Source organism: Onychostoma macrolepis, chromosome 14, assembly GCF_012432095.1.
Source record: "Onychostoma macrolepis isolate SWU-2019 chromosome 14, ASM1243209v1, whole genome shotgun sequence".
Taxonomy (NCBI): domain Eukaryota; kingdom Metazoa; phylum Chordata; class Actinopteri; order Cypriniformes; family Cyprinidae; genus Onychostoma; species Onychostoma macrolepis.
The window spans coordinates 21,714,564-21,740,615 of record NC_081168.1 but is presented as its reverse complement, the minus strand read 5'-3'; the positions used below and the strand labels follow the sequence as shown (position 1 = coordinate 21,740,615).

The following is a 26,052-nucleotide window of genomic DNA, read 5'->3' as shown; positions in this document are numbered from 1 at the left end:
CATGAACTTCGGCATAAGAGGAAGTGTTCAGAGAAATCAACCTTACATGAAGTTGTCTCTTACACACCTTCAACAGCATAGCAAGTATACTGACAATTTCTTTGTATTTCCTCACAAATAGATCCTCTGCAGTGAATGGGTGCCATCAGAATGAGAGTCCAAAACAACTGTGAAAACATCACGATAATCCACAAGTAATCCATAGCACTCAAGTCCATCAACTAACATCTTGTTTGTTTTGTATTGTTTGTATGATACAATACATCAAGTTTTTATTTATTTTTTTTACTTTTAACTGTTGCTTCTGGTCCATAATGGATCCGTAATCTACAAGAATTACATCCCATGTTGTCCTCTCAAATCGAAATCTACCCACATATTTATTTAAAACTGATTTGGAGTGTTTTGTGAAAGTTGCATGATCTGTGCGTTTTTCTCTCCTGATTCAGATAAAATGACTTTTCACTGGAGAAAGCACTATTATGGATGGAGGAAACAACAGTTTCATGGATTTGTTTCTTACAGGCACATTGCTTTTTGCTTCACAAGACATTAACTGATGGACTGGAGTGGTGTGGATTACTTGTGTATTATTGTGATGTTTTTATCAGCTGTTTTGACACTCATTCTGACGGCACCCATTCACTGCAGAGGATCCATTGGTGAGCAAGTGATGTAATGCTACATTTCTCCAAACTAACTCATCAACATCTTGGATGACCTGAGGGTTAGTAGATTTTCATTTTGGTTGAACTATTAATTAAATTTCATCAAAATCACACATACATTCTGCCGTCCACAGTGTCTTCACCCCTGGGTCCTCTGTCTGACATGGTCTCTAAAGGGACACACACACAAAAAGGATCTTCTAATAAATAATTCTACTGATACATTCATGACACAGTTCCTTAGGAATTTGTGTTAAGCATTTACCCAGAAGTACAGTATATGGTTACATTTTGCCCAAAGCACTTCTCTTTAAAACAACAGGGTGTAACAAGTTCCTCTAAACTGCCAAAAGATAACTTATCTTCTTTGACGCTTAAAAGCCATGATGATCAGATAAATCTGGAATTTACAAACATCTAAGAGCTTGTTTACTGAAGGTACTTTTAGTCTATTGCAGAATATCATAAAGCAGGTCAGTTTCGCTTTACTGAGACGAGCTCATGACAGCACATTATGAATCAAAAGAATTGTGAGTTTTGTTACTCTTCTTTACTTTTACATTACAAGTTTTAGTCTTAGACTACCTCAACCAGCTGGGGAGAAACACACAAGACTAAACCTCATTTTATCTTGTTACTTCAGAAATTTCCACAATGACACACAGGCTCCTTATTGATTCTCTTCAGTGGCATTTACACACATTTACATCACATTGTTATCTAAATCCATTTGTCATCAAAAACATGTAAACACATTCAGAACTAAATTAATTAATAAAAGCACATTACTTACTGATCAGTTAAAAAGGAAAGGTAAAGATGCAATGGTGATCAGTAATGTGAATAAAGTAAGTAACTTACAACTGTGTTGTCAGATGTTTCCTTTTGGAAAAGAAATGAAACAAGTAGCCTATAGTTCTGATGATCTGGATCTACCTTCCAGTGAGAAGGCTTATGAATATTGAGAACCAAGCATTCAACATTCAACATCTTAGGATTCTGTGGCTCTACCCACATGCAATGAAACCCAAATTTTATGCATGCGCAGTAACATTGAATGAATAATGTGATGATACGGCCAATAAGACAATCACTGATAAGGCATTACACAAAAATCATAAACGATTTGAATGTTTTTCTCTCTCTCTCTCTTACGCTCACCAAGGCTACATTTATGTGTTTTAAAATAGTCTACAGTTAAAACTGTAAAATTGTGAAATATTTGACTCACTCAAAACTTTTAAAAGTAAACTACACTTAATTGTGACTTTCCACTAAAATATGTTTTATATAATAACAATAAATGTTTCTTGAGCAGCAAAACAGGATATTATCTGCAGGAAGGATCATCTGACACTGAAGCAAAGCTCAATTTTCAGCATCATTCCAGTCTTCAAAGGAATATCTTAAATAACGATCCATTGATCGATACATCGATCAAGCGTCGATACGATGTATCGATGTCACGCGTAAAATATCGATAGCCTATCTGTAGTATAAATAGGCATCTTATTTTGCCACTGTCCACATTTTCATGCAATGTCCGTCTGTGCAGTAGCCTTTACCGTCAACGCATGAATTCTCGTTCAAACTCGTGTGTCAGGACGCGATGTAAGGACTGCCAGAAGGCGGCACAAAGCGAGCATTAAATTCACTCAGGATAGTTGACGGAACTGATTTTTGTGTGCATGGATGTATAAACACAGACAAAATTAATGCGAGTCTTTGCGAATACAGTAAACAGTCGGTTAGGCATATGTCTTAACGTATAGGCTGCAGTTGAGAAAGGAAACGTTTTTGAAGTGAAAGCAGACTAACAATAAACCTGTGTCAAAGAAAACAATCTGTTACTGCTCTTGACTGAACACATTTTGTAACTTAAAAGATGAATCTATATTTATTTAGGCTAATTTATACTGTGAAGACTATGCTGGGTTATTTTACATATAGGCCTATAATTTAAACATTTCTGTAGGCTACCTTTTCTTTTTAGACCTACCTGCAAAACCTGAAAAGCACGGTTTATTTAATTTGTCTTTGTTCTATTGTATTTATTTTCTGCTATTGCTTGTAATTTGGTTATCTGCCAAAAAAGAGAGTCTTAAAAATAAGTTTTAACAGCTTTATTTTTTGTGATTTTAATTTAAATATTTAATATTTATTTTCCTACATCCACATATTTGTTTTTTCCTTGTGAGGATGTACACTATTTTATGTACACTATTTTACACATTGTACACTTTAGCATAGAAGCCGGAAACACATTCTTGACTGTTGTCATATCATAAGATTAGGCCTACTGATCTTGTGTGTGACAATGACTTTTTATAATTATTATTCCAATTACATATTTTACTTTATTTAAAAAAAAAAAAGCGTAGGCCTTTTTTTATTTATTTATTTTTTTGTCCCAATTGAGGTAGGCTACAGGATGTGGAAATTTCAGATAAATGTTCAAGTTAGCTATATTTTGGTTGCATTTGTGAGTTAATAAAAATGTAGATGGTGGTTTAAAATAAGGTAGCCTACATAATGTCATAATATCGATAAATCAATCAATATATTCCTGAATCGAACTGTATCGAAATCGTATCGTAGAATGTTTTGAGGTATCGGCAGATTTATCGCTGGGTATGTGAATCGATATCTTATCTTATTGTGACAAACTATCTGATTTACACCCCTATAATGGCATATTAAGATTTATGCTGTCAATCGATTAAAAAATATTAACTAATTAATCGCACATTTTTCTGAAATTAATCGCGATTAATCCCACCTAACATTAAAGTTTTTAAATATAATTTTATATTGCAATAATTTCACATTCAATCTTCAAATGAATGTACAAACAACATAAAGACAGTATATATTTTTTAAATATTTCTTTAATGGCATCTTTTTTTTATGACTGACCCTGGGGTTTTTTTATGACTTGAATCGGGTGTGTAAGATGAGGGAGACAGTGCTGGGCTGCTCCAGGACAGTTTTGAAAACCATTTCACATGTTCTTAAATGTTTCTCATATAAAATATATTACATGCACGCACAGTTTTAAGGCAGCTTTAATCGCCTTTTTGGTAACATCACGACTTAAATGACCACGACATTGCATGCACGTAGTTTATTTCGCACTTTGATATGAAATGATACAGGCACCTTTGTGCGTGCAATTGAGCACGCGCTGCAAGCACAGTACCGTTTCCGCACTTGTTCGACAGACGCCAACTAGTTACTGACCTGATGCAGACACATAGCTGAAGCGGATTTATATCGTCTTGGTGGAGCGAGGTTCACGTAAGCCACCTATAAGAACGATTTGTGGATTAATGTGAACGCCAGCAGGAATAATGCTCCGAATGATTGTGAATTAAACATCTCCGATGGCGTTCATTGCAATGGATTTTGTCGACTTACAAGAAAAGGAAGGAAAAGGATTTAATTGCGAACAGTTATTGATTTTATGTGTGATACGCAGTCACAGCATTTGAGTCCTCACGTGCAGAAGTGTGCAGCCCCAGACTGACAGCTGGCACTGAGTGAATAATCTGCATTATAAAAAGAAAAAAAATATTTTAAAGATTATTTACGATTAATTATTGTTGCCAAGTTATCGAATCGTTATTGCTTACAGTGCTTTGTTATATGGAGCAGTTTGTTAGATCGCGATCTCTCTCATTTGTTTGTCTAATGAAGTGCCAACAGATATAGAAGTACACAATAAACGCGGTAGACTTTAATGGACAGTAAAACAAAGGCAGAATACCGTATAACTCCAGGCTGGCACAGTATTGACTAACGAATGCAAACAAAAACAAAGTCAAAGAGCGGTAACTGATGTTATACTGTGTTCTGCCTTGGTTTCTCCGGGGCTTTTCTCCATGATACTTATACACATGATAAAGGAGCTCATTAATGTCCCAAAATGATCAATAACTAATTTTAGACCAAAGGCGTGATTTCAGCTCAGCTTCACCCGCCTTTTTGCCCGTTTTCGATTATCCGGGAGTGACGCGCGGTGACGCGCTTCCAAGATGGCGGCTGTCGGCTCCGCCCACTTTAGGCTTCAAAAAAGCTCTTCAGAAACCTATGAGTGACGTCACGGACACTACGTCCATTTTTTTTTTACAGTCTATGGCCCTACCTCAAAGTATATCTGCTCCCGCGCCCCGCTGTGAACTCTGGCGCCCCACAGGCTGGGAACCACTGGTATGGCTGCTGAATGCCAAACAACAAAGTGAACTCATTAGTGACTCTTTGATTTATGGAGGTCATCTGGAGCGAAAACCTCTGGCACAGAAAAGTGCAAAGTCATTATCAGAAAGGAAAAATGACTGTTGGAGCTGTAGGCAATAGCAAAAATAAACACTCATGCTGAAACAGGCTTCTATTAATAGGGTTCACTGACAAAGAGTCAGAAGTAACTGTACACATACAATACTGTGACAGTATTGAACTCCTTTGCTCCTTTGAAAAACATAACTTGTAGGCATTTGCTTTAGGCAACTGCATAACAATACAAAGAGAAAACAAGATATTTCACCACATTACAGTCGAACATGTAAAGCTGTCATCTTAGTAGTCCCACCACGTTCTAAACTGTAAAAAAAGAAGAAGAGGAAGAAGAAGAAGAAATGGACTGGAGGAAAGGTGAGGAACGTCCTGAGGCACAGAATGATTTACAAACACAGGGGCGCCATGACGAGTTTTAAGGGGGGTATGCATGACAGAAATTTGGGCCCCCTTCTTCCAGATGAATTATTTTTTTCTTTTAACTCTTAATAAGAAATTGAAAGTAACGGAATAAGAAATTTAAATAATTTATCTGTTAATATTTAGCTATATTATTTCAAGTAACTGAAATATTTTATTTCAAGTAGCCTAACTTTTTTGTAAAAAAAAAAAAAAAAAAAAAGAAGTTATAATTTTGACCTGATATCTTGTACAATAAATAAGCTTAAATAACACCAAATTTATATAGGCTACCAGTTAAATTTTACAATTCAAATTTCAATACCACAGCAAAAACTACTAGCCTAACAAATATAAAGTTCAAACATCATTGAAGACAAGTGAACAGTCAGTAAATTAAGAGGAACAAATGAACAAATTACAAGCAATAACACAAATAAATGAATAGAACAAAAATACAAATTAAAGATGTTTTGGGGTTTTAGATTTGTAGGTGTTGAAGTACAGAAATTAAATAATCAAACCTAAAATAATATTGCATATTCATCACTTTATAAATGGAATAGGCTACTCCCCCCTAACGGCGCCCCTTTCTCTTTATCATGCATCAGTGACTTTAGCTCTTTAATTTCACAAAAGCGCCTCACTGTGTTGTGGAAGGGCCCAAGTAAATGTACATATATATGGTTATAACACCCACATTCCAGACTATCAGGCAGTGTTTACAGATAGGCATGGCTTGACTGCTTACTCAGTTTCTGTATGCAGATATTAAGATGGAGGTTTAGCGCAGATCAGTCGAAGACTTCTGACTACTGCGCTTACAACCGAGAAAATGATTTTCTTTTTATTTATTGTAGTTTTATTGGTTGCATATTTTATTGCTCATAGGATTTTTGTTCATAGGAAGACCTTTACCGGCACTTCCAAACTATATGGGAAAACAGTCATTGTAACGGGTAGGTGACTTTTTTACACTGTGCAAGATTTCTCAGAGGTTGTTCTTTTAGCTCAACTATTGGCCATTAAGAAAATAAAATGTAATTAAAAATAATACAAACTATCAGTAATACTATCACTGAAACAAATGCATTACATGTCATACAATATAATAGATAAACAGAGTTTTCTATGGAGTAGAAAAAAGCAACCAAACCTACTAAAAACCTTTAGCAAACTTGATTATTTCAAATTACTTAAATTAATATTGTAATGAAAAGTGTGACTTAAAGACCCAGGGAAGTCACATAAATTAATGAAATCTTAAAATGCCATGTGCATTATTATAATGAATATACATTTTTCTAGTTTTTGAATATTAATGTGGACGATTGGGGCTTTGGAGTCCAAATGTAAATAATCACTATTCTAAATAAAGTTCAGCTATACTTAACACGAAGCTGTGACTCTGTGTCTGTCTATGCTGGAACAACAAAGAATACATATTCCATCTGTTGTGTGTGACAGGTGGCAACACTGGCATTGGGAAGGCGACTGCTGCAGAGCTGGCCGTGAGAGGAGCCCGAGTGATTCTGGCCTGCCGCAGCAAACAGAGAGGAGAAGCAGCAGCACAAGAAATCAGGACGGTGAGTGACAGCTCTGACTCTACTCTGATCTGGGAAGACCGGGGCTAGATGTCAGTGAATATTTCCAGAGGACTGTGTGCAATAAAACTATTTAACACTGAAGACATGAAAAATCGCTTTATCACTGTTCATTAATTATTAAGCTACAACTTCGTGCTTTATCTATTGTACAAATGTTGTATCTGATAGAACATTCTGATATTTTGCTAATAGGAAACTGGGAATGATGCTGTGATCTTTATGCAACTGGATCTTGCAAGTCAGAAATCCATTCGATCTTTTGCCGAAACCTTCCTCAAGGTTGAGCCCAGACTGGACCTGCTCATCAATAACGCTGGTAAAACTTAAAAAGCAAACCTAACCAACTCCTAAACCTAAGGTTAACTTCAACATACATACACTACCTGCTTGAATTCATTAGGATTTTTAATGTTTTAAAGTCACTTAAGCTCACCCAATGCTGCATATATTTGATCAAAAATACAATAAAAACAGAAATACAGTGGGGCAAAAAAGTATTTAGTCAGCCACCAATTGTGCAAGTTCTCCCACTTAAAAAGATGAGAGAGGCCTGTAATTTTCATCATAGGTATACCTCAACTATGAGAGACAAAATAAGAAAAAAAAAATCCAGAAAATCACATTGTAGGATTTTTAAAGAATTAATTGGTAAATTCCTCGGTAAAATAAGTATTTGGTCACCTACAAACAAGCAAGATTTCTGGCTCTCACAGACCTGTAACTTCTTTTTTTTAAGAGGCTCCTCTGTCCTCCACTCGTTACCTGTATTAATGGCATCTGTTTGAACTCGTTATCAGTATAAAAGACACCTGTCCACAACCTCAAACAGTCCAACTCCAAACTCCACCATGGCCAAGACCAAAGAGCTGTCAAAGGACACCAGAAACAAAATTGTAGACCTGCACCAGGCTGGGAAGACTGAATCTGCAATAGGTAAGCAGCTTGGTGTGAAGAAATCAACTGTGGGAGCAATTATTAGAAAATGGAAGACATACACGCAAGATCTCACCCCGTGGGGTCAAAATGATCACAAGAACTGTGAGCAAAAATCCCAGAACCACACGGGGGGACCTAGTGAATGACCTGCAGAGAGCTGGGACCAAAGTAACAAAGGCCTCAAATCCTGCAGTGCCAGACGTGTCCCCCTGCTTGAGCCAGTACATGTCCGGGCCCGTCTGAAGTTTGCTAGAGAGCATCTGGATGATCCAGTAGAGGATTGGGAGAATGTCATATGGTCAGATGAAACCAAAATAGAACTTTTTGGTAAAAACTCAATTTGTCGTGTTTGGAGGAGAAAGAATGCTGAGTTGCATCCAAAGAACACCATACCTACTGTGAAGCATGGGGGTGGAAACATCATGCTTTGGGGCTGTTTTTCTGCAAAGGGACCAGGACGACTGATCCGTGTAAACGAAAGAATGAATGGGGCCATGTATCGTGAGATTTTGAGTAAAAACCTCCTTCCATCAGCAAGGGCATTGAAGATGAAACGTGGCTGGGTCTTTCAGCATGACAATGATCCCAAACACACCGCCCGGGCAACGAAGGAGTGGCTTCGTAGGAAGCATTTCAAGGTCCTGGAGTGGCCTAGACAGTCTCCAGATCTCAACCCCATCGAAAATCTTTGGAGGGAGTTGAAAGGCCGTGTTGCCCAGCGACAGCCCCAAAACATTACTGCTCTAGAGGAGATCTGCATGGAGGAATGGGCCAAAATACCAGCAACAGTGTGTGAAAACCTTGTGAAGACTTACAGAAAACGTTTGACCTCTGTCATTGCCAACAAAGGGTATATAACAAAGTATTGAGATGAAATTTTGTTATTGACCAAATACTTATTTTCCACCATAATTTGCAAATAAATTCTTTAAAAATCCTACAATGTGATTTTCTGGATTTTTCCCCCCCTCATTTTGTCTCTCATAGTTGAGGTATACCTATTAGTGATGCACGGATGAGCTAAAACGTCACCCGAATCCGCAGCTTCAAATAAATTATCCACCCGCCAACCGCCCGCACCTATATTTTTGTCTGATTTAGATAACCGCACCCGATCGTCGCATTCAGAGTTCATACGGTCATGAAAAACCTGGAAAAGTCATGGGATTTTAAAACAGCAATTTCCAGGCCTGTAAAGTTTTGGAAAAATAAATAAACCCAGAAAGTTTTGGAAAAGTCATGTTTCACAATTCTATGTAGGCCTACAGTAGAATTACGCTTAATCAGGAGGTCCTGAATTTCGGTGTGGGATTGCGCATATATTCCCGCAGCTTTCGACTTTAAAATGAGGGAAATTCCTGCAAAACATTTATTCAATATAGCGTGTAGGTTAGATGAGTAAATAAATTCACACAAGTCATCTGAAAACAGCGTGAGTGATTCAGCTGTACTGCGTCTTCTCTCTTTGACCTTCTCTTCACATCGGCTCATCTAGTGCTGCTGCACGCTGCGATACAAGACTTTAGCTCGCGTTTCGGTACAGTTGACAGAATTGTCAATTGCCTAATCGGTCATTGTTGCATCGTCACAGAAATGTATTATTTGCACGTCTTTTTAAGTCTTTCGGTACTCGTGCGCTCCAGAGGCGCTTTTCTGTGCGCTGCAGTCGCATCCAAAGCGCGCGCTGCGAACAAACAAACACAGCTTGTTGCGCTTAAGTGGCCAAATACACACAAAATAACGTCAAAATGGTCGTCCTGGCGAGTATCCTCATAATGTCGGTTTTGTCTTAAATTGCGAAAGAAAACGCATATGTATAAGTATTGGATCTGTGAAACAGGTCTTGTGACAGCAGCGTAATAAAGCTGTGCCGTCTGTCATTAATGTTAATCAACAACAAAATACAGAGGAAATCCCTCACTGCTCTTGACTAAATAATGTTTTGTTGAATAACTTTAATATGTTGATTTACAGTTTATTCAATTTCTGTATCCTATTTAAAACACGTTCATATTTTAGAAAATGTAGTTATAAAATTTGCATGATTAATGATTTATCTTATCCACCCGCGACCCACCCGCAAATAATCAAAATGCAATATTTTATTACCCGACCCACCCGACCCGCGGATTATCCGCAGCGCCCGCGGATGTAACCGCCATCCGCGCGTCACTAATACCTATGATGAAAATTACAGACCTCTCTCATCTTTTTAAGTGGGAGAACTTGCACAATTGGTGGCTGACTAAATACTTTTTTGCCCCACTGTATTGTGCAACATTTTTGCAATTTTGTGCTTATATAAATTATTATAAAAATTCTTATTAGGTTCATTAATTAGTATTAAAATAATTATTACTTCAATCTTACTCTGAAAGTTTCCACAACTGTACGCTGAGAAAAGCTTTTGAAAATGCAGCTTTGCATCACAGAAATTAATTATATTTTGCAATATATTACAACAGAAAAAAAGATATTTAAAATTTTAATATCAATGTTTTATTGTATTTTTTAACAAAAGTCCAAATTCTGACTGGTAGCGTAAGCTGTGGTTTGTGATACCAGCATGACTGATACTTGTTTGTTGTGTTGTTAAGCACTGGCCGCTCCAGGACGCACTGAAGATGGCCTCGGCATGATCCTCGGTGTCAATCACATCGGTCCATTCCTGTTGACCAGTCTTCTGTTGGAGCGTCTCAAGGAGTGTGGGCCAAGCAGGGTGGTCAATGTGTCGTCTTGTGGTCATGATCTGGGCACTATTGATTTTGACTGCATCAACACACACAAGAAGCTTGCTCTGGGATCATCTGACGTTGATTTATTCAGGGCCTACGCCAACAGCAAGCTCTGTAATGTGCTTTTCACCCATGAACTGGCCAAGAGACTGGAGGGAACCAACGTCACATGCTACAGTCTCCATCCAGGTTAATGGTCAATGAGAGTTTTCAATATGTGAGTATTATTTGCCAATAACTATTTATAGATGTAAAACAAACATGTAATGCTTAAAGGGGTCATGACATGAGAAATCAAATTTCCCTTGATCTTTTGGTATAAAAGAAGTCTTTGTACCAATTAAAAGATCCTACAAGTTTCATAACTTAAAACATCCTCCTCATTATAAACAAAGCATTTATTTAATCAAGCTTCAAAAGTAGAAATTACAATCACTGCCGCTATCTTGTCTACACTGGATACAGTATAGAAATGCGTGTTCACTTTCTGACACAGTCCACACGCTCGTGTGTGTCGTCAGGACAAATGCAATGAAGGAACGTTAGCTTTGACGCATTTGGTTTAAACAGCTCGCTTGCATCTTTGTACAGATATCAGAAGGATCCCAGCATAAGGAACAAGCTGATAGTTTGTTTATTTTTAATGGCATCTCAGATCGTGTTAGAGGATTGTTCGGAGTATTTTGTTTTGTAAATGAGGTACAGTGTCATGGAGAGTTCACAAAGAAACAGTTGTTGAAAGATGAAGCGTGAAGTACTAGATCTGACTGTAGCTGCGTCACAAACCGGAAGTAAATGATTTCATAATGCTTTGTCTGGAAATGACCATTTTTTTATCATGTTGTCAAAACCCTCACATGCAATAGCGAGGGGGTGTTGATACTATTTCCTGTGCAATGACGTTAGCCAATCATAACAGTGGGCGATTCCTGACAAGCCTTAAAGGACCCGCCCCTTAAAACCGGTCGTCTTAGAAAGAGAGTCAGAATGAGGGTTGAAAATCCATTTTTCCATGTATTTTTTTTTTTTGCAAAAACTTTAACATTGTAAATACACCTCAAAGTAATATATATATATATATATATATATATATATATATATATATATATATATATATATATATATATATATATATATATATATATATATATATATATAAAATCCATGTCATGACTCCATTAATAGAGCAGTGCAACAAAAGTTACCACAAATCACAAGTTTTCTGCAAGTTTTATGAAGGAAAATTTAAATCATTTTCAAGACCAACTGAAGAAAATTAATGGAATAAATTAAAGTGTATACAAACACAATACGTCAGCATGTTCTCTAAATGCAAATATCAAGGGAAAACAGCACTTCATAGTTAGAAAATACAACTTGCAACCGATCTCCATTACTAATTGATTATACACATACAAATAGCTTAACTAGAATATGGAAATAACTTTTACTGTATTTTCTGATCACATTGTACAAAAATGATGTTCTTCCTAATTTTTTGTAGTTTTTGAGCTCATTCAAAGTAGATGCAGCAATGACATAAGAAGTCTTGTTTTCTGAGAATTGTATCAACATGAAGTGAATTTATGATAAAAAGGGAAATATCAACGGATGCAGAAAAATCTACTTAATTCCCTTAATTTTGTTCAATTTCTCAATTAAACAAGGCTGCATATCTTCAGTTTGCATCCCAAGTAAATGGATCTTGACTTAAGGATGTTTAGATACTTGTATTGGAAAACAAGACAAAAATACAATTTATAATTTTTGGAGTGTATGCAACGTTTAATGCCATGACTTTCTGAACTTTAAGACTTTTGCTCCAATTTGAGACCTTTTAAGTCCTTAATACATGTAATCCAAAAAACAAACAAATAATCTAGCCTCCTGTATCCATTTCTCACCCTCTTACGGTTTGTTTTCTGTGTTTGATCTGTTTCAGGGTCGGTAAGATCAGAGCTCGCCCGTGACATCAATGAATGGCACATGCGCATTATCAAAGCCATCATTAGCAAGTTCTGGGCAACCGACCCGGTGTCCGGGGCTCAGACGACGCTGTACGGCGCACTACAAGAGAACATCGAGCACCTGAGCGGACGATACTTTTCTGACAGTCAGCTGGTGCAAGTCAAGCCCGAGGCCAGAGATGATGGAATCGCCAAAAAACTGTGGGACATTAGTGAGAAGTTATGTGGCATGGCTTGAATACAAAGACACACACACTGTACAATGTACAGCTATTTGTACTGTATTTGGTATAAAAATATAAATAAATTAATAAATAAAAATGAATTAATGATAAAAACCATTTGTAAGTGTATTAAACTTGCAATTTGTTGAGAAAGTAGTGCATTTTAGATGCCACTTAAATGGTAGAAGCAAGTGCTTTTTAAATGCTACTTCCTTAAATGCCAAACACAAAATGCACCACTAGACTCTCCCATTGTGCAAGCCCAAAAAAATAGTTTTAAGTCTTTTTATCTTGACTGGCAAGGTGCAGAGGACATGATCAGACAGCTGCTGTCAGTCATACAAGCAAGAGACATTATACTGGTTTTGTACAATCAAACTGATCTGCACGCCCATTCACAACATTCAGATCAAGTGTCAGCAGTGACATGGCAGTTTTTCTGCATTCTCAAGGAACTTGACGGAAAAGCATGCACACCCCATATCCATTGGTTAACAAGGTGTGCACACATCATGTTCTGTGCAAGGAGCTACACTTAAACAATAAATGCACACGCGGAAGAAAAAAACTCATCCAAATGTTCAAAAAATAACCTAGAATCGGGTAGAATGGACTCATTACAGCCCTTTATGCTTGATGCAGACCTGTTTATTGGCCATGATTTTAACTACACTTTTTTTTAAATAAAGCGTTTATTCTATTTCAGCCCAAGCAAAGCATTTAAACACTGACTTTTAATACTGAGTCTGAATACTTATGAAAGGCATGAAAGAAATTAATTATTTCTCCTTTGATGTTGCCCAACTCTCCTTCATATTTTCACATTAAATTCAAATTAAAAATATATCTTGGATGAATAACTTTTGTTTATTTCTCAGTCATAAAATGGTTTTGATTTGTCTGCTAAATGAAAAAATAACTATGCTAAAGTATGCAAGCACAATATGCAGATAGATGTCTTTTTTATTAAGTATTTATTAACATTTTTGAATTCTCATTTTTATATTTTCCATTCTCATTTGAATTAGAATTTAAGTAATTTTTATTTTTTTTTAATTTCAGTTTGACTTATTTTAGTACAAGTTATAGGCTACGAAAGCAAATGCTGCCTTGGCGACTAGAAATAATTTTCTTTTTTTTCCAGTTTATGTTTATATTATTATAAAGTTTATTTCACTTGTATTTTATTTTTTATTTTTTTATAACCCTGGTCTGGCAATTAAACGTTTAAACATTCCTGGCATAAACAAGATGCTGCACTTATTCACTACTCATATTTATCATATCTATCCTGATTTTTGCATGTTCATTCACTCAAAACGTGCACTTTGTAATTTCTGTGATAACATGGGGCCCAAATAAACAAAAACAGCCCCTAAAACACCACTGAGATCATTTCTAGCCTAAAGCATCGTCTCTATATGATCCCCTTATCAGACAAGCTCAGGTGGGGCATTAGAGGATAAAGGGTCTAAACGACTAAGCACCATTTCAAACTTTAGTACCATGAAATACACCATGAATAATAAAAAGAAAGTATTCTTGATGCATAAGTAATAGTGAAAAGACCTGTGATTCACCCCCTTGCTCTTAATGCATGCATGGTTTTTCCTTCTGGAGCATAAGTGAGTATTTGAACCTTCTGTAATAGTTACATATGAGTTCCTCAGTTGTCCTCAGTGTGGAAAGATGGATCTCAAAATCATACAGTCACTGTTGGAAAGGGTTCAAATTCACAAAAATTCTGGAAAACCAAAGAATTTGTGGGACCTGAAGGATTTTTCTGAAGAACAGCAGGAAGTTTAACTGTTCATGACAAACAAGGGACTCATGAACAACTATCACTAAACAAAAAAACACAGCTGTGAATCATTCAGGTAAGAACACAGCATTAAGAATCAAGTTTATGTAGATTTTTGAATTAGCATAAATTCACAAAACCAATGTCCTGCATAGTTTAGCTCCAACCCTAATCAAACACACCTGAACCAGCTAATCAAGGTCTTGCTAGTTATCCTTGAAACGTCCAGGCAGGTGTGTTGAGGCAAGTTGGAGCTAAACTGTGCAGGACACTGGCCCTCCAGAAGAATTCTGCATTCCCAATACATTTTAAAATCAAATGTTTTGCAATGTTGTGATTCATCTCTGTGCCGTTCAGTTGGTTTTATGCAACCTACAGGTGCTGGTCATATAATTAGAATATCATCAAAAAGTTAATTTATTTCACTAATTCCATTCAAAAAGTGAAACTTGTATATTATATTCATTCATTACACACAGACTGATATATTTCAAATGTTTATTTCTTTTAATTTTGATGATTAGAGCTTACAGCTCATGAAAGTCAAAAATCAGTATCTCAAAATATTAGAATATTTACATTTGAGTTTGAATAAATGACCATCCCTACAGTATAAATTCTGGGTATCTCTTGTTCTTTGAAACCACAATAATGGGAAGACTGCTGACTTGGCAATGATCCAGAAGACGAACATTGACACCCTCCACAAAGAGGTAAGTCACAGAAGGTCATTACTGAAAGGTGTGGCTGTTTACAGAGTGCTGTATCAAAGCATATTAAATGCAAAGTTGACTGGAAGGAAGAATTTGGGTAGGAAAAGGTGCACAAGCAACAGGGATGACCGCAAGCTTGAGAATACAGTCAAGCAAAGCTGATTCAAACACTTGGGAGAGCTTCACAAGGAGAACTGAAGCTGGAGTCAGTGCATCAAGAGTCACCACGCTCAGGCGTCTTCAGGAAAAGGGCTACCAAGCCACTTCTGAACCAGAGACAACGTCAGAAGCATCTTAACTGGGCTGTGGAGAAAAAGAACTGGACTGTTGCTCAGTGGTCCAAAGTCCTCTTTTCAGATGAAAGTAAATTTTACATTTCATTTGGAAATCAAGGTCCCAGAGTCTGAAGGAAGAGTGGAGGCACAGAATCCATGTTGCTTGAAGTCCAGTGTGAAGTTTCCACAGTCAGTGATGATTTGGGCTGCCATGTCATCTGCTGGTGTTGGTCCACTGTGTTTTCTGAAGTCCACAGTCAACGCAGCCATCTACCAGGAAATTTTAGAGCACTTCATGCTTCCTTCTGTTGACAAGCTTTATGGAGATGCTGATTTCATTTTCCAGCAGGACTTGGCACCTGCCCACACTGCCAAAGGTACCAAAAGCTGGTTTAATGACCATAGTGTTACTGTGCTTGATTGGCCAGCAAACTCGCCTGACCTGAACCCCATAGAGAATCTATGGGGTATTGTCAAGAGGAAGATGAGAGACACCAGACCCAACAATGCAGAAGAGCTGAAGGCCACTATCAGAGCAACCTGGGCTCTCATAACACCTGAGCAGTGCCACAGACTGATCGACTCCATGCCACGCCGCATTGCTGCAGTAATTCAGGCAAAATGAGCCCCAACTAAGTATTGAGTGCTGTACATGCTCATACTTTTCATTTTCATACTTTTCAGTTGGCCAAGATTTCTAAAAATCCTTTCTTTGTATTGGTCTTAAGTAATATTCTAATATTTTGAGATACTGATTTTTGACTTTCATGAGCTGTAAGCTCTAATCATCAATAAAAGAAATAAACATTTGAAATATATCAGTCTGTGTGTAATGAATGAATATAATATACAAGTTTCACTTTTTGAATGGAATTAGTGAAATAAATCAACTTTTTGATGATATTCTAATTATATGACCTGTATATTTTTTGAAGTGGACAATAAATTGGAAAAAATACTGCCAGAACCAAGACAAGCTTCACTGCACACTATTAAAACATTTAATGCATGTATAAATGAAAAACACCACACATCTGCATTAACAAACAACTTTGCAACTTGTTTAGTCTTGTTTAGTACCTGATGAAGATGAAGATTTCCTTTTTTGTTTGTGGTCACTTTGCTGTTGACTGGACGATCTCCTCTTTACTCGCTTAGACTTTTCCATGCTCGGGTGCTGTAAAGGACAAACTGAATTAAAGGGCCATATTTCATATATCATACATGTAGATACTGATAAATGAAGATATGAGGCATACAAAACTTTCATCCTCGTCTGTCAGCTCCTCTGAGGATGGTGGTGACCTCTGCTGTCTCTGAACTGCTCCTAGGGTTAAAGATGTTTATTTTGCTGACCTCTGACCTTTGACTGCTTCCTGGAAAAATGAATGAAAAAAAACATGTATTCCAAATAACTTTTCATATCTGCCATGAATACACAACAGTTTAAGAAGTCTAGACAGCTAAAAAGATTTTAACAAATGTCATGAAAAAATGCAGATGATGTCGAAAATCTCAAGACATTTAAAAAAATTGTTCACTCAAAAATGGTAATTTGCTGAAAATGTATTCAAACTAAGGCTATCCAAGATGTTGATGAGTTTGTTTCTTCATCTGAACAGGTTTGGAGAAATTTAGCATTACATTACTTGCTCAACAATGAATCCCCTGCAGTGAATGGGTGCCGTCAGAATGAGAGTCCAAACAGCTAATAAAAACATCACAATAATCCACACCACTCCAGTCAATCAATTAACATCTTGTGAAGAGAAAAGCTGCATGTTTGTAAGAAACAAATCCATCATTAAAATGTAACTTCTAAAAGTTGCTTCTGGCTAAAATATTGCTTTCTCCAGTGAAAAAAATGGTCTTGTCTGAATCAGGATAGAAATATGCACTGAATCATAAGACAAACATTAACAGTTTATGAGTGAAAACAGTCCAAAACAGTTCTATACAAATATATTTATGGATTTTGATGTGACAGGACATTTGGAAGGACTTTTTCACTGGAGGAAGCATTATCATGAACTTGTTTTGAGTATTTTATTTTTTTTTTAAAACGCACAGCTTTCACTTCACAATTTATTAATTGATAGACTGGAGTGGTGCGGATTACTTGTGGATTATTGTTTTTATCAGCTGTTTTGACTCTCATTCTGACGGCACCCATTCACTGCACAGTATCCATTGGTGAGCAAGTGCTGTAATGCTAAATTACTTCAAATTTCTCCAAACTAACTCATAAACATCTTGGATGACCTGAGGGTGAGTAAATTTAAATTTTTGGGTGAACTAATTCATTTTCATCAAAATCACATACAGTCTGCCGTCCACAGTGTCTTCACCCCTGGGTCCTCTGTTTGACATGGTCACTAAAGGGACACACACACACACACAAAAAGATCTTCTGATTACGCATGCGCAGTAACATAGGATGAATAATGTGATGATACGGACAATAAGACAATCTCTGATACGGCATTACACAAAAATAATAAAATAATATATATATATTTTTTTCTTTGTTTTAAAGACGTCTCACCAAGGCTGCATTTATGTGTTTTAAAATACAGTTAAATCTGTAAAATTGTGAAATATTTGACTCACTCCAAATTTTTAAAACGAATTAGTTTCCACTAAAATATATTTTATATAATAACAAGAAATTTTTCTTTCTTGAACAGCTAATTAGCATATTATCTGCAGGATTATTTGACACTGAAGACTGTAATGATTCTAAAAATTCAGCTTTGCTTCAAAGAAATAAATTACATTAAGATATATTCAAATAATAATAATAATAATAACAATAATAACAGTGTCTTTGTTTAAAATGTAGCTTTTCTGAATGCAAGAAGATCTTTTTATTTTTTTTTTTTTTTTTTTTACAAACGCACAGCTTTCACTTCACAATTTATTAATTGATAGACTGGAGTGGTGCGGATTACTTGTGGATTATTGTTTTATCAGCTGTTTTGACTCTCATTCTGACGGCACCCATTCACTGCACAGTATCCATTGGTGAGCAAGTGCTGTAATGCTAAATTACTTCAAATTTCTCCAAACTAACTCATAAACATCTTGGATGACCTGAGGGTGAGTAAATTTAAATTTTTGGGTGAACTAATTCATTTTCATCAAAATCACATACAGTCTGCCGTCCACAGTGTCTTCACCCCTGGGTCCTCTGTTTGACATGGTCACTAAAGGGACACACACACACACACAAAAAGATCTTCTGATTACGCATGCGCAGTAACATAGGATGAATAATGTGATGATACGGACAATAAGACAATCTCTGATACGGCATTACACAAAAATAATAAAATAATATATATATATTTTTTTTCTTTGTTTTAAAGACGTCTCACCAAGGCTGCATTTATGTGTTTTAAAATACAGTTAAATCTGTAAAATTGTGAAATATTTGACTCACTCCAAATTTTTAAAACGAATTAGTTTCCACTAAAATATATTTTATATAATAACAAGAAATTTTTCTTTCTTGAACAGCTAATTAGCATATTATCTGCAGGATTATTTGACACTGAAGACTGTAATGATTCTAAAAATTCAGCTTTGCTTCAAAGAAATAAATTACATTAAGATATATTCAAATAATAATAATAATAATAACAATAATAACAGTGTCTTTGTTTAAAATGTAGCTTTTCTGAATGCAAGAAGATCTTTTTTTTTTTTTTATTTTTAATCTTAATATTTTCAAACGTTTGACTGTCATTGCACATACATTTGAGCATATCTAGCTGAATCACCTTCATTTGGCCAGAGTGTGGCGGTATGTATAATAACAGCACTGTGTACTGAATAGTAGTGTGGCCAAACAACAAAGTGAACTCATTAGTGACTCTTTGATTTATGGAGGTTGTCTGGAGTCAAAACCTCTGACACAGAAAAGTGCAAAGTCATTATTAGATTGGAAAAAGGATTGTTAGAGCTGTAGGCAATAGCAAAAATAAATGGATAGGCTTCTGAAACAGGCTTCTACTAATAAAGTTCACTGACAAAGAGTCAGACAAAATTATTCATAAATTTAAAGCGTTATCAAACACTTATTAAAGTAGCTATAGCTTAAGGAAAAGTATCTGTACACATAAAAAATAGCCTACTGTGACAATACAGTTGTGCAATCCTTTGAAAAACAAAACTTGTAGGCACTAACAAAGAGAAAACAAGATATTTCACCCCATTACAGTCAAACATCTAAAGCCGTCATCAGTTCTGTGAGAAACGGACTGGAGAAAAGGTGAGGAACGTCCTGAGGCACAGAATCATTTACAAACACAGTAACATATTTCTCTTTATCATGCATCCGTGACTTTAGCTCTTTAATTTCACAAAAGCGTCACTGTGTTGTAAAGAGCCAGAGTAAATGTACTTTATCATCTGGATTTGTTATAGAACACCCACATTCCAGACTATCAGGCAGCGTTTACAGAGGGGCGTGGCTTTTCTGCAGTTTACTCAGTTTCTGTATGTGGATATCTGCTACGCTCACAACTGCAAACATGATTTTCTTTTTATTTATTGTAGTTTTATTGGTTGCATATTTTATTGCTCATAGGATTTTTGTTCATAGGAAGACATTCACCGGCACTGTCAAACTATATGGGAAAACGATCATTGTAACGGGTAGGTGAAATTTGTTCAAAAGTTTACACTGCAAGTTTTCTCAGGGTTTGTTCTTTTGGGGCTCAACGTCTTAGATGTTTCTCCTTAAATTCCTTAGAAGAAATGAAAATAGAATATGACAAGCAATATAGCAGATATGACAAGAATCATTTTGAGTCACTGAAAAGTCTTCTGTAAGATTACTGGAGTCTTTTTTTCTACGTTAAAAATCTGAGCAGCAAGAGTCTGAAAATGATTATGTTTCAGTGAATTTAATTTAATGTAATGTAACATTTTTGTGATATTAAAGAGGTCTCATATAATTTTTCTTTCCTATAAATTCACAGAACTGCATGTAACAGAGTTGGGATGTTTGGATGATTCTTTTCTTCTCTTTAGAGTTACTATCATAATATTTTTATCATAAAAAAAACTGTTAATTAAAATAAAGCAGAAATAAAATATGTAAAATGTAGTCTGGGCAAAAAAAAAAAAAAAAACTGAGATAAGTTTAAGTTAGCACTAAATTTACTAAAAAGAAAAAAAAAGAAAAAGAAAAAAGAAAGAAAGAAACCAAACAAACAACTAAAATAAATTTTAAAAAGCTAATAAAAATAACAAACAAAAGCATATAACAAAATTACTAAACTGTAACTAAAATTAATATAATTGATATTAAAAAATAAAAAGGTAATAAAAATATTAATGAGAACTATATCAGTAACACTAAAATATCACTGAAACAAATACTATGAATATTCTATGAAAGATTTATTATGAATACAAAGTTTTTCTAGTTTTTGAATATTAATGTGGACGATAGGGGCTTTGGAGTCAAAATGGAAAGAATTAGCTACTGTTCTAAATAAAGTTCAGCTCGTGCAAATACTTAACACGAAGCTGTGACTCTGTGTCTGTCTATGCTGGAACAACAAAGAATACATATTCCATCTGTTGTGTGTGACAGGTGGCAACACTGGCATTGGGAAGGCGACTGCTGCAGAGCTGGCCGTGAGAGGAGCCCGAGTGATTCTGGCCTGCCGCAGCAAACAGAGAGGAGAAGCAGCAGCACAAGAAATCAGGACGGTGAGCGACAGCTCTGATTCTACTCTGATCTGGGAAGACCGGGGCTAGATGTCAGTGAATATTTCTAGAGGACAGTGTGCATTAATTAAGCTACAACTTCCTGCTTTATCTATTGTACAAATGTTGTATCTGATAGAACATTCTGATATTTTGCTAATAGGAAACTGGGAATGATGCTGTGATCTTTATGCAACTGGATCTTGCAAGTCAGAAATCCATTCGATCTTTTGCCGAAACCTTCCTCAAGGTTGAGCCCAGACTGGACCTGCTCATCAATAACGCTGGTAAAACTTAAAAAGCAAACCTAACCAACTCCTAAACCTAAGGTTAACTTCAACATACATACACTACCTGACAAGAGCTTTAAGTAATTAAGATTTTTAATGTTTTTAAAGTCACTTATGCTCAACCAAGGCTATATATTCGATAAAAAATGCAGCAAAAACAGTAATATTGTGAAATATACTCCAAGGTATCTTGGAGGGGTGAGGTGTCCAAGTCGCAGCATCTAACTACTGGGGTGCCTCAGGGCTCAGTTCTTGGACCACGTCTCTTCTAAATAAATAACAATTTATATGTTTTAGACATTTTATGCTTAGATCATCTCTATTTTGCGGGAGTCCCGCGATTAATTTTATTCTCCCTCATCCCGCGCACACACTTCTGCCCGCACCCGCACTCACCCATCAAAAGTTGTCTCGCGCCGCACCCTGTTGCGTTGGTTCCCGCGGGAGTAGGTCTAGATTGGGCCCTTTCTTTCGGATCATGCTTCACAACTCCTTTTTCAAGCTCTTGTTCTGTGCAGGCTGGAGCCAGTCTTCTAGCCAGTTCTATCAAACCTTTACAATTAATCCAGAACGCGGCAGCAAGATTAATTTTTAATGAGCCAAAAAGAATGCACTTCACACCTCTGTTTATCGATTTGCCCTGGCTACCAATAGCTGCTTGCATGAAATTCAGCGCATTAATGTTTGCCTACAAAACCACCACTGGCGCTGCACCCCTTTACCTAAATTCATTACTTCAGACTATGTGCCCTCTAGATTCTAGAAGCTAAAATATTTTTTCCCCCCACTGTACATATGTGATGAATATAAAATATCAAAATATAATAAAAAATTCTTAGTTTCATTATTTAATATTAAAATTATTATTATTATTTCAATCCTACCCTGAACATTTCTAAAACAGTATGCTGAGAAAAGCTACTGAAAATTCAGCTTTGCATCACAGGAATTACAGTATCTCACTGAAGCAGAGTACACCCCTCACATTTTTGTAAATTATTATATCTTTTCATGTGACAACACTGAATAAATGACACTTTGCTACAATGTAAAGTAGTGAGTGTACAGCTTGTACAACAGTGTAAATTTGCTGTCCCCTCAAAATAACTCAACACACAGCCATTAATGTCTAAACCACTGGCCATTTTCTCTCTCCAGTGTCATGTGACTAGTTAGTGTTAAAAGGTCTCAGGTGTGAATAGGGAGCAGGTGTGTTAAATTTGGTGTTATCGCTCTCACTCTCTCATACTGGTCACTGGAAGTTCAACATGGCACCTCATGGCAAAGAACACTCTGAGGATCTGAAAAAAAGAACTGTTGCTCTACATAAAGATGGTGTAGGCTATAAGAAGATTGCCAAGACCCTGAAACTGAGCTGCAGCACGGTGGCCAAGACCATACAGCGGTTTAACAAGGACAGGTTCCACTCAGAACAGGCCTCGCAATGGTTGACCAAAGAAGTTGAGTGCACGTGCTCAGCATCATATCCAGAGGTTGTGTTTGGGAAATAGACGTATGAGTGCTGCCAGCATTGCTGCAGAGGTTGAAGGGGTGGAGGGTCAGCCTGTCAGTGCTCAGACCATACGCCGCACACTGCATCAAATTGGTCTGCATGGCTGTCATCCCAGAAGGAAGCCTCTTCTGAAGTTTGCTGAAGACAAGCAGACTAAGGACATGGAGTACTGGAACCATGTTCTGTGGTCTGATGAGACCTAGATAAACTTATTTGGTTCAGATGGTGTCAAGCGTGTGTGGCGGCAACCAGGTGAGGAGGACAAAGAAAAGGGTGTCTTGCCTAAAGTCAAGCATGGTGGTGGGAGTGTCATGGTCTGGGGCTGCATGAGTGCTGCTGGCACTGGGGAGCTACAGTTCATTGAGGGAACCATAAATGCCAACATTTACTGTGACATACTGAAGCAGAGCATGATCCCCTCCCTTCGGAGACTGGGCCGCAGGGCCGTATTCCAACATGATAACGACCCCAAACACACCTCCAAGACGACCACTGCCTTGCTAAAGAAGCTGAGGGTAAAGGTGATGGACTGGCCAAGCATGTCTCCAGACCTAAACTCTATTGAGCATCTGTGGGGCATCCTCAAACAGAAGGTGGAGGAGCGCAAGGTCTCTAACATCCACCAGCTCCATGATGTCATCATGGAGGAGTGGAAGAGGACTCCAGCAGCAACCTGTGAAGCTCTGGTGAACTCCATACCCAAGAGGGTTAAGGCAGTGCTGGAAAATAATTGTGGCCACAAAAAATATTGACACTTTGGGCCCAATTTGGACATTTTCACTTAGGGGTGTACTCACTTTTGTGGCCAGCGGTTTAGACATTAATGGCTGTGTGTTGAGTTATTTTGAGGGGACAGCAAATTTACACTGTTATACAAGCCGTACACTCACTACTTTACATTGTAGCAAAGTGTCATTTCTTCAGTGTTATCACATGAAAAGATATAATAATTTACAAAAATGTGAGGGGTGTACTCTCTTCTGCGAGATGCTGTAATTACTTTTTGCAATATATATTACAACAGCAAAAACGTTTTTTTTAATAAACTGAAATAATATTTCAGTTTTTACTGTATTTTTGAGCATAAGAGATTTCTTTCAAAAACATGTAAAAATCCAAATTCTGACTGGTAGCGTAAGCTGTGGTTTGTGATACCAGCATGACTGATACTTGTTTGTTGTGTTGTTAAGCACTGGCCGCTCCAGGACGCACTGAAGATGGCCTCGGCATGATCCTCGGTGTCAATCACATCGGTCCATTCCTGCTGACCAGTCTTCTGTTGGAGCGTCTCAAGGAGTGTGGGCCAAGCAGGGTGGTCAATGTGTCGTCTTGTGGTCATGATCTGGGCACTATTGATTTTGACTGCATCAACACACACAAGAAGCTTGCTCTGGGATCATCTGACGTTGATTTATTCAGGGCCTACGCCAACAGCAAGCTCTGTAATGTGCTTTTCACTCATGAACTGGCCAAGAGACTGGAGGGAACCAACGTCACATGCTACAGTCTCCATCCAGGTTAGTGGTCAATGAGAGTTTTCAATATGCGAGTATTATTTGCCAATAACTAATTAAAACATTTACAACAAACATATACTGCTTAATAGTACAAAAAAGTACAACAAAGATTCCTAAGTGTTTCTTTGCATAATCATTAGCGATTACTGCCACAAAACAGGGTTTCTGCAAGTTTCAAAAGGGCAAATGTAAAACCTTTTAAGAGCTTTTTTAAGACCATTTAAAGAAACTTTAAGGAATAAATTAAAGGGTACACAATAGGTCACACAATATATTATCTGAGGAAGGGTATCAACAGCACTTCAAAGTTTGAAAATACAACTTCTAACCAGTATCCAATACTTTTTAACTAATTTTACTCACAAAATAGCTTGTTTTCTGGAAAAAATTATTAAAACGAGTTGAATTATGATTAAAAAAGGGACACATGTCTGCCAATTGGAACTTAATTCACTTCAGCTCCTCAGATGTTCATTTTTTTACAGTGCATGCAACATTTAATGTAGTGATGACTTTCTGCTCAAATGTAAGATCTTTTAAGGCCTTAATTCATGGAAGGGCAAATTAGATACCCAGAAACCCTGAAAACAGCAGAGATCCAGAAAAAACAGGGAAAAAAATCAGAAGCATCTAGCCTCTTGCATCCATTTCTTATCCTCTAATGGTTTGTTCTCCATATTTTGTTTGTTTCAGGTTCGGTAAGAACAGAGCTCACCCGTGACATCAATGAATGGCACATGCGCATTATCAAGGCCATCATGATTAAGTTCTGGGCGACTGACCCGGTGTCCGGGGCTCAGACGACGCTGTACGGCGCACTACAAGAGAACATCGAGCACCTGAGCGGACGATACTTTTCTGACAGTCAGCTGGTGCAAGTCAAGCCCGAGGCCAGAGATGATGGAATCGCTAAAAAACTGTGGGACATTAGTGAGAAGTTATGTGGCATGGCTTGAATACACAGACACACACACTGCTGTGAGAAAATTATTGGTATTTCTTTCTTTTGGTATATTAATGTGTCCTTCAGGCAGAGTTCTGAGCACACAGAGTCATATTTAAAAGTGGGAAAATTGAAATTCTACATGAAACAGCCCCTGTGATCATTTCTAGCCTAAAGCATCTTATGATCCTCTTATCAGACAAGCTCAGATGGGGCATTAGAGGACAAAGGGTCTAAAAGACTAAGCACCATTTCAAACTTTACCACCATGAAATGCACCATGAATAATAAAAAAGAAAGTATTCTTGACGTATAAGTAATAGTGAAAAGACCTGATGTCAAATGTATTTTCAGAAGACTTTAAACAGTATTAAAGATAATAAAACAGCTCAAGTTTAAAAATATATATACACAATAATAATTAGCATGAATTCCTAAAACTAACAAACA

At 36.9% G+C, this 26,052-nt stretch overlaps 2 protein-coding genes across 12 annotated transcripts in view; one reads left to right on the top strand and one right to left on the bottom strand.

Moving 5' to 3' along the window:
* casp3b (caspase 3, apoptosis-related cysteine peptidase b) overlaps positions 1-16,801 on the bottom strand; it is a 29,826-nt gene extending 13,025 nt beyond the window's left edge. For 2 of the 6 annotated variants that reach the window (XM_058797107.1, XM_058797108.1), the window contains exons 1-2: positions 16,699-16,801; positions 787-838 (exon numbers count right to left, since the gene is read on the bottom strand). In XM_058797107.1, coding sequence (XP_058653090.1) covers positions 787-838; positions 16,699-16,786 — 140 coding nt within the window. In that variant the 5' untranslated portion in view covers positions 16,787-16,801. Of the gene's footprint in view, positions 1-786; positions 839-1,529; positions 2,520-3,908; positions 3,975-4,085; positions 4,721-4,812; positions 5,223-16,698 lie in introns of those variants that run through there. The other 4 variants (XM_058797113.1, XM_058797114.1, XM_058797112.1 and 1 more) reach the window with 4 other exon arrangements.
* dhrs13l1 (dehydrogenase/reductase (SDR family) member 13 like 1) lies at positions 638-25,914 on the top strand. Of its 6 annotated transcripts, XM_058797101.1 has the most exons (9): positions 638-727; positions 6,267-6,319; positions 6,828-6,946; positions 7,160-7,283; positions 20,047-20,277; positions 21,224-21,342; positions 21,503-21,626; positions 24,333-24,659; positions 25,353-25,914. In XM_058797101.1, exons 4-9 carry the CDS (start codon positions 7,187-7,189, stop codon positions 25,613-25,615), a joined length of 1,161 nt encoding a protein of 386 aa, XP_058653084.1. In that variant the 5' UTR covers positions 638-727; positions 6,267-6,319; positions 6,828-6,946; positions 7,160-7,186; the 3' UTR covers positions 25,616-25,914. The 6 variants fall into 6 exon arrangements, with proteins under 6 accessions (XP_058653084.1, XP_058653086.1, XP_058653083.1 ...); XM_058797103.1 differs by lacking the exon at positions 6,267-6,319 and having other exon boundaries at positions 710-727; XM_058797100.1 differs by lacking the exons at positions 638-727; positions 6,267-6,319 and adding an exon at positions 5,224-5,318.
* Positions 25,915-26,052: the final 138 nt, after the last annotated feature.

Coding starts and splice junctions, on each gene's coding strand:
- dhrs13l1 (XM_058797099.1), top strand. CDS start 6,196: ATGATTTTCTTTTTATTTATTGTAGTTTTATTGGTTGCATATTTTATT. Junction 20,278..21,223: donor GAAAACGATCATTGTAACGG/GTAGGTGAAATT, acceptor TGTGTGTGACAG/GTGGCAACACTGGCATTGGG. Junction 24,660..25,352: donor ATGCTACAGTCTCCATCCAG/GTTAGTGGTCAA, acceptor TGTTTGTTTCAG/GTTCGGTAAGAACAGAGCTC.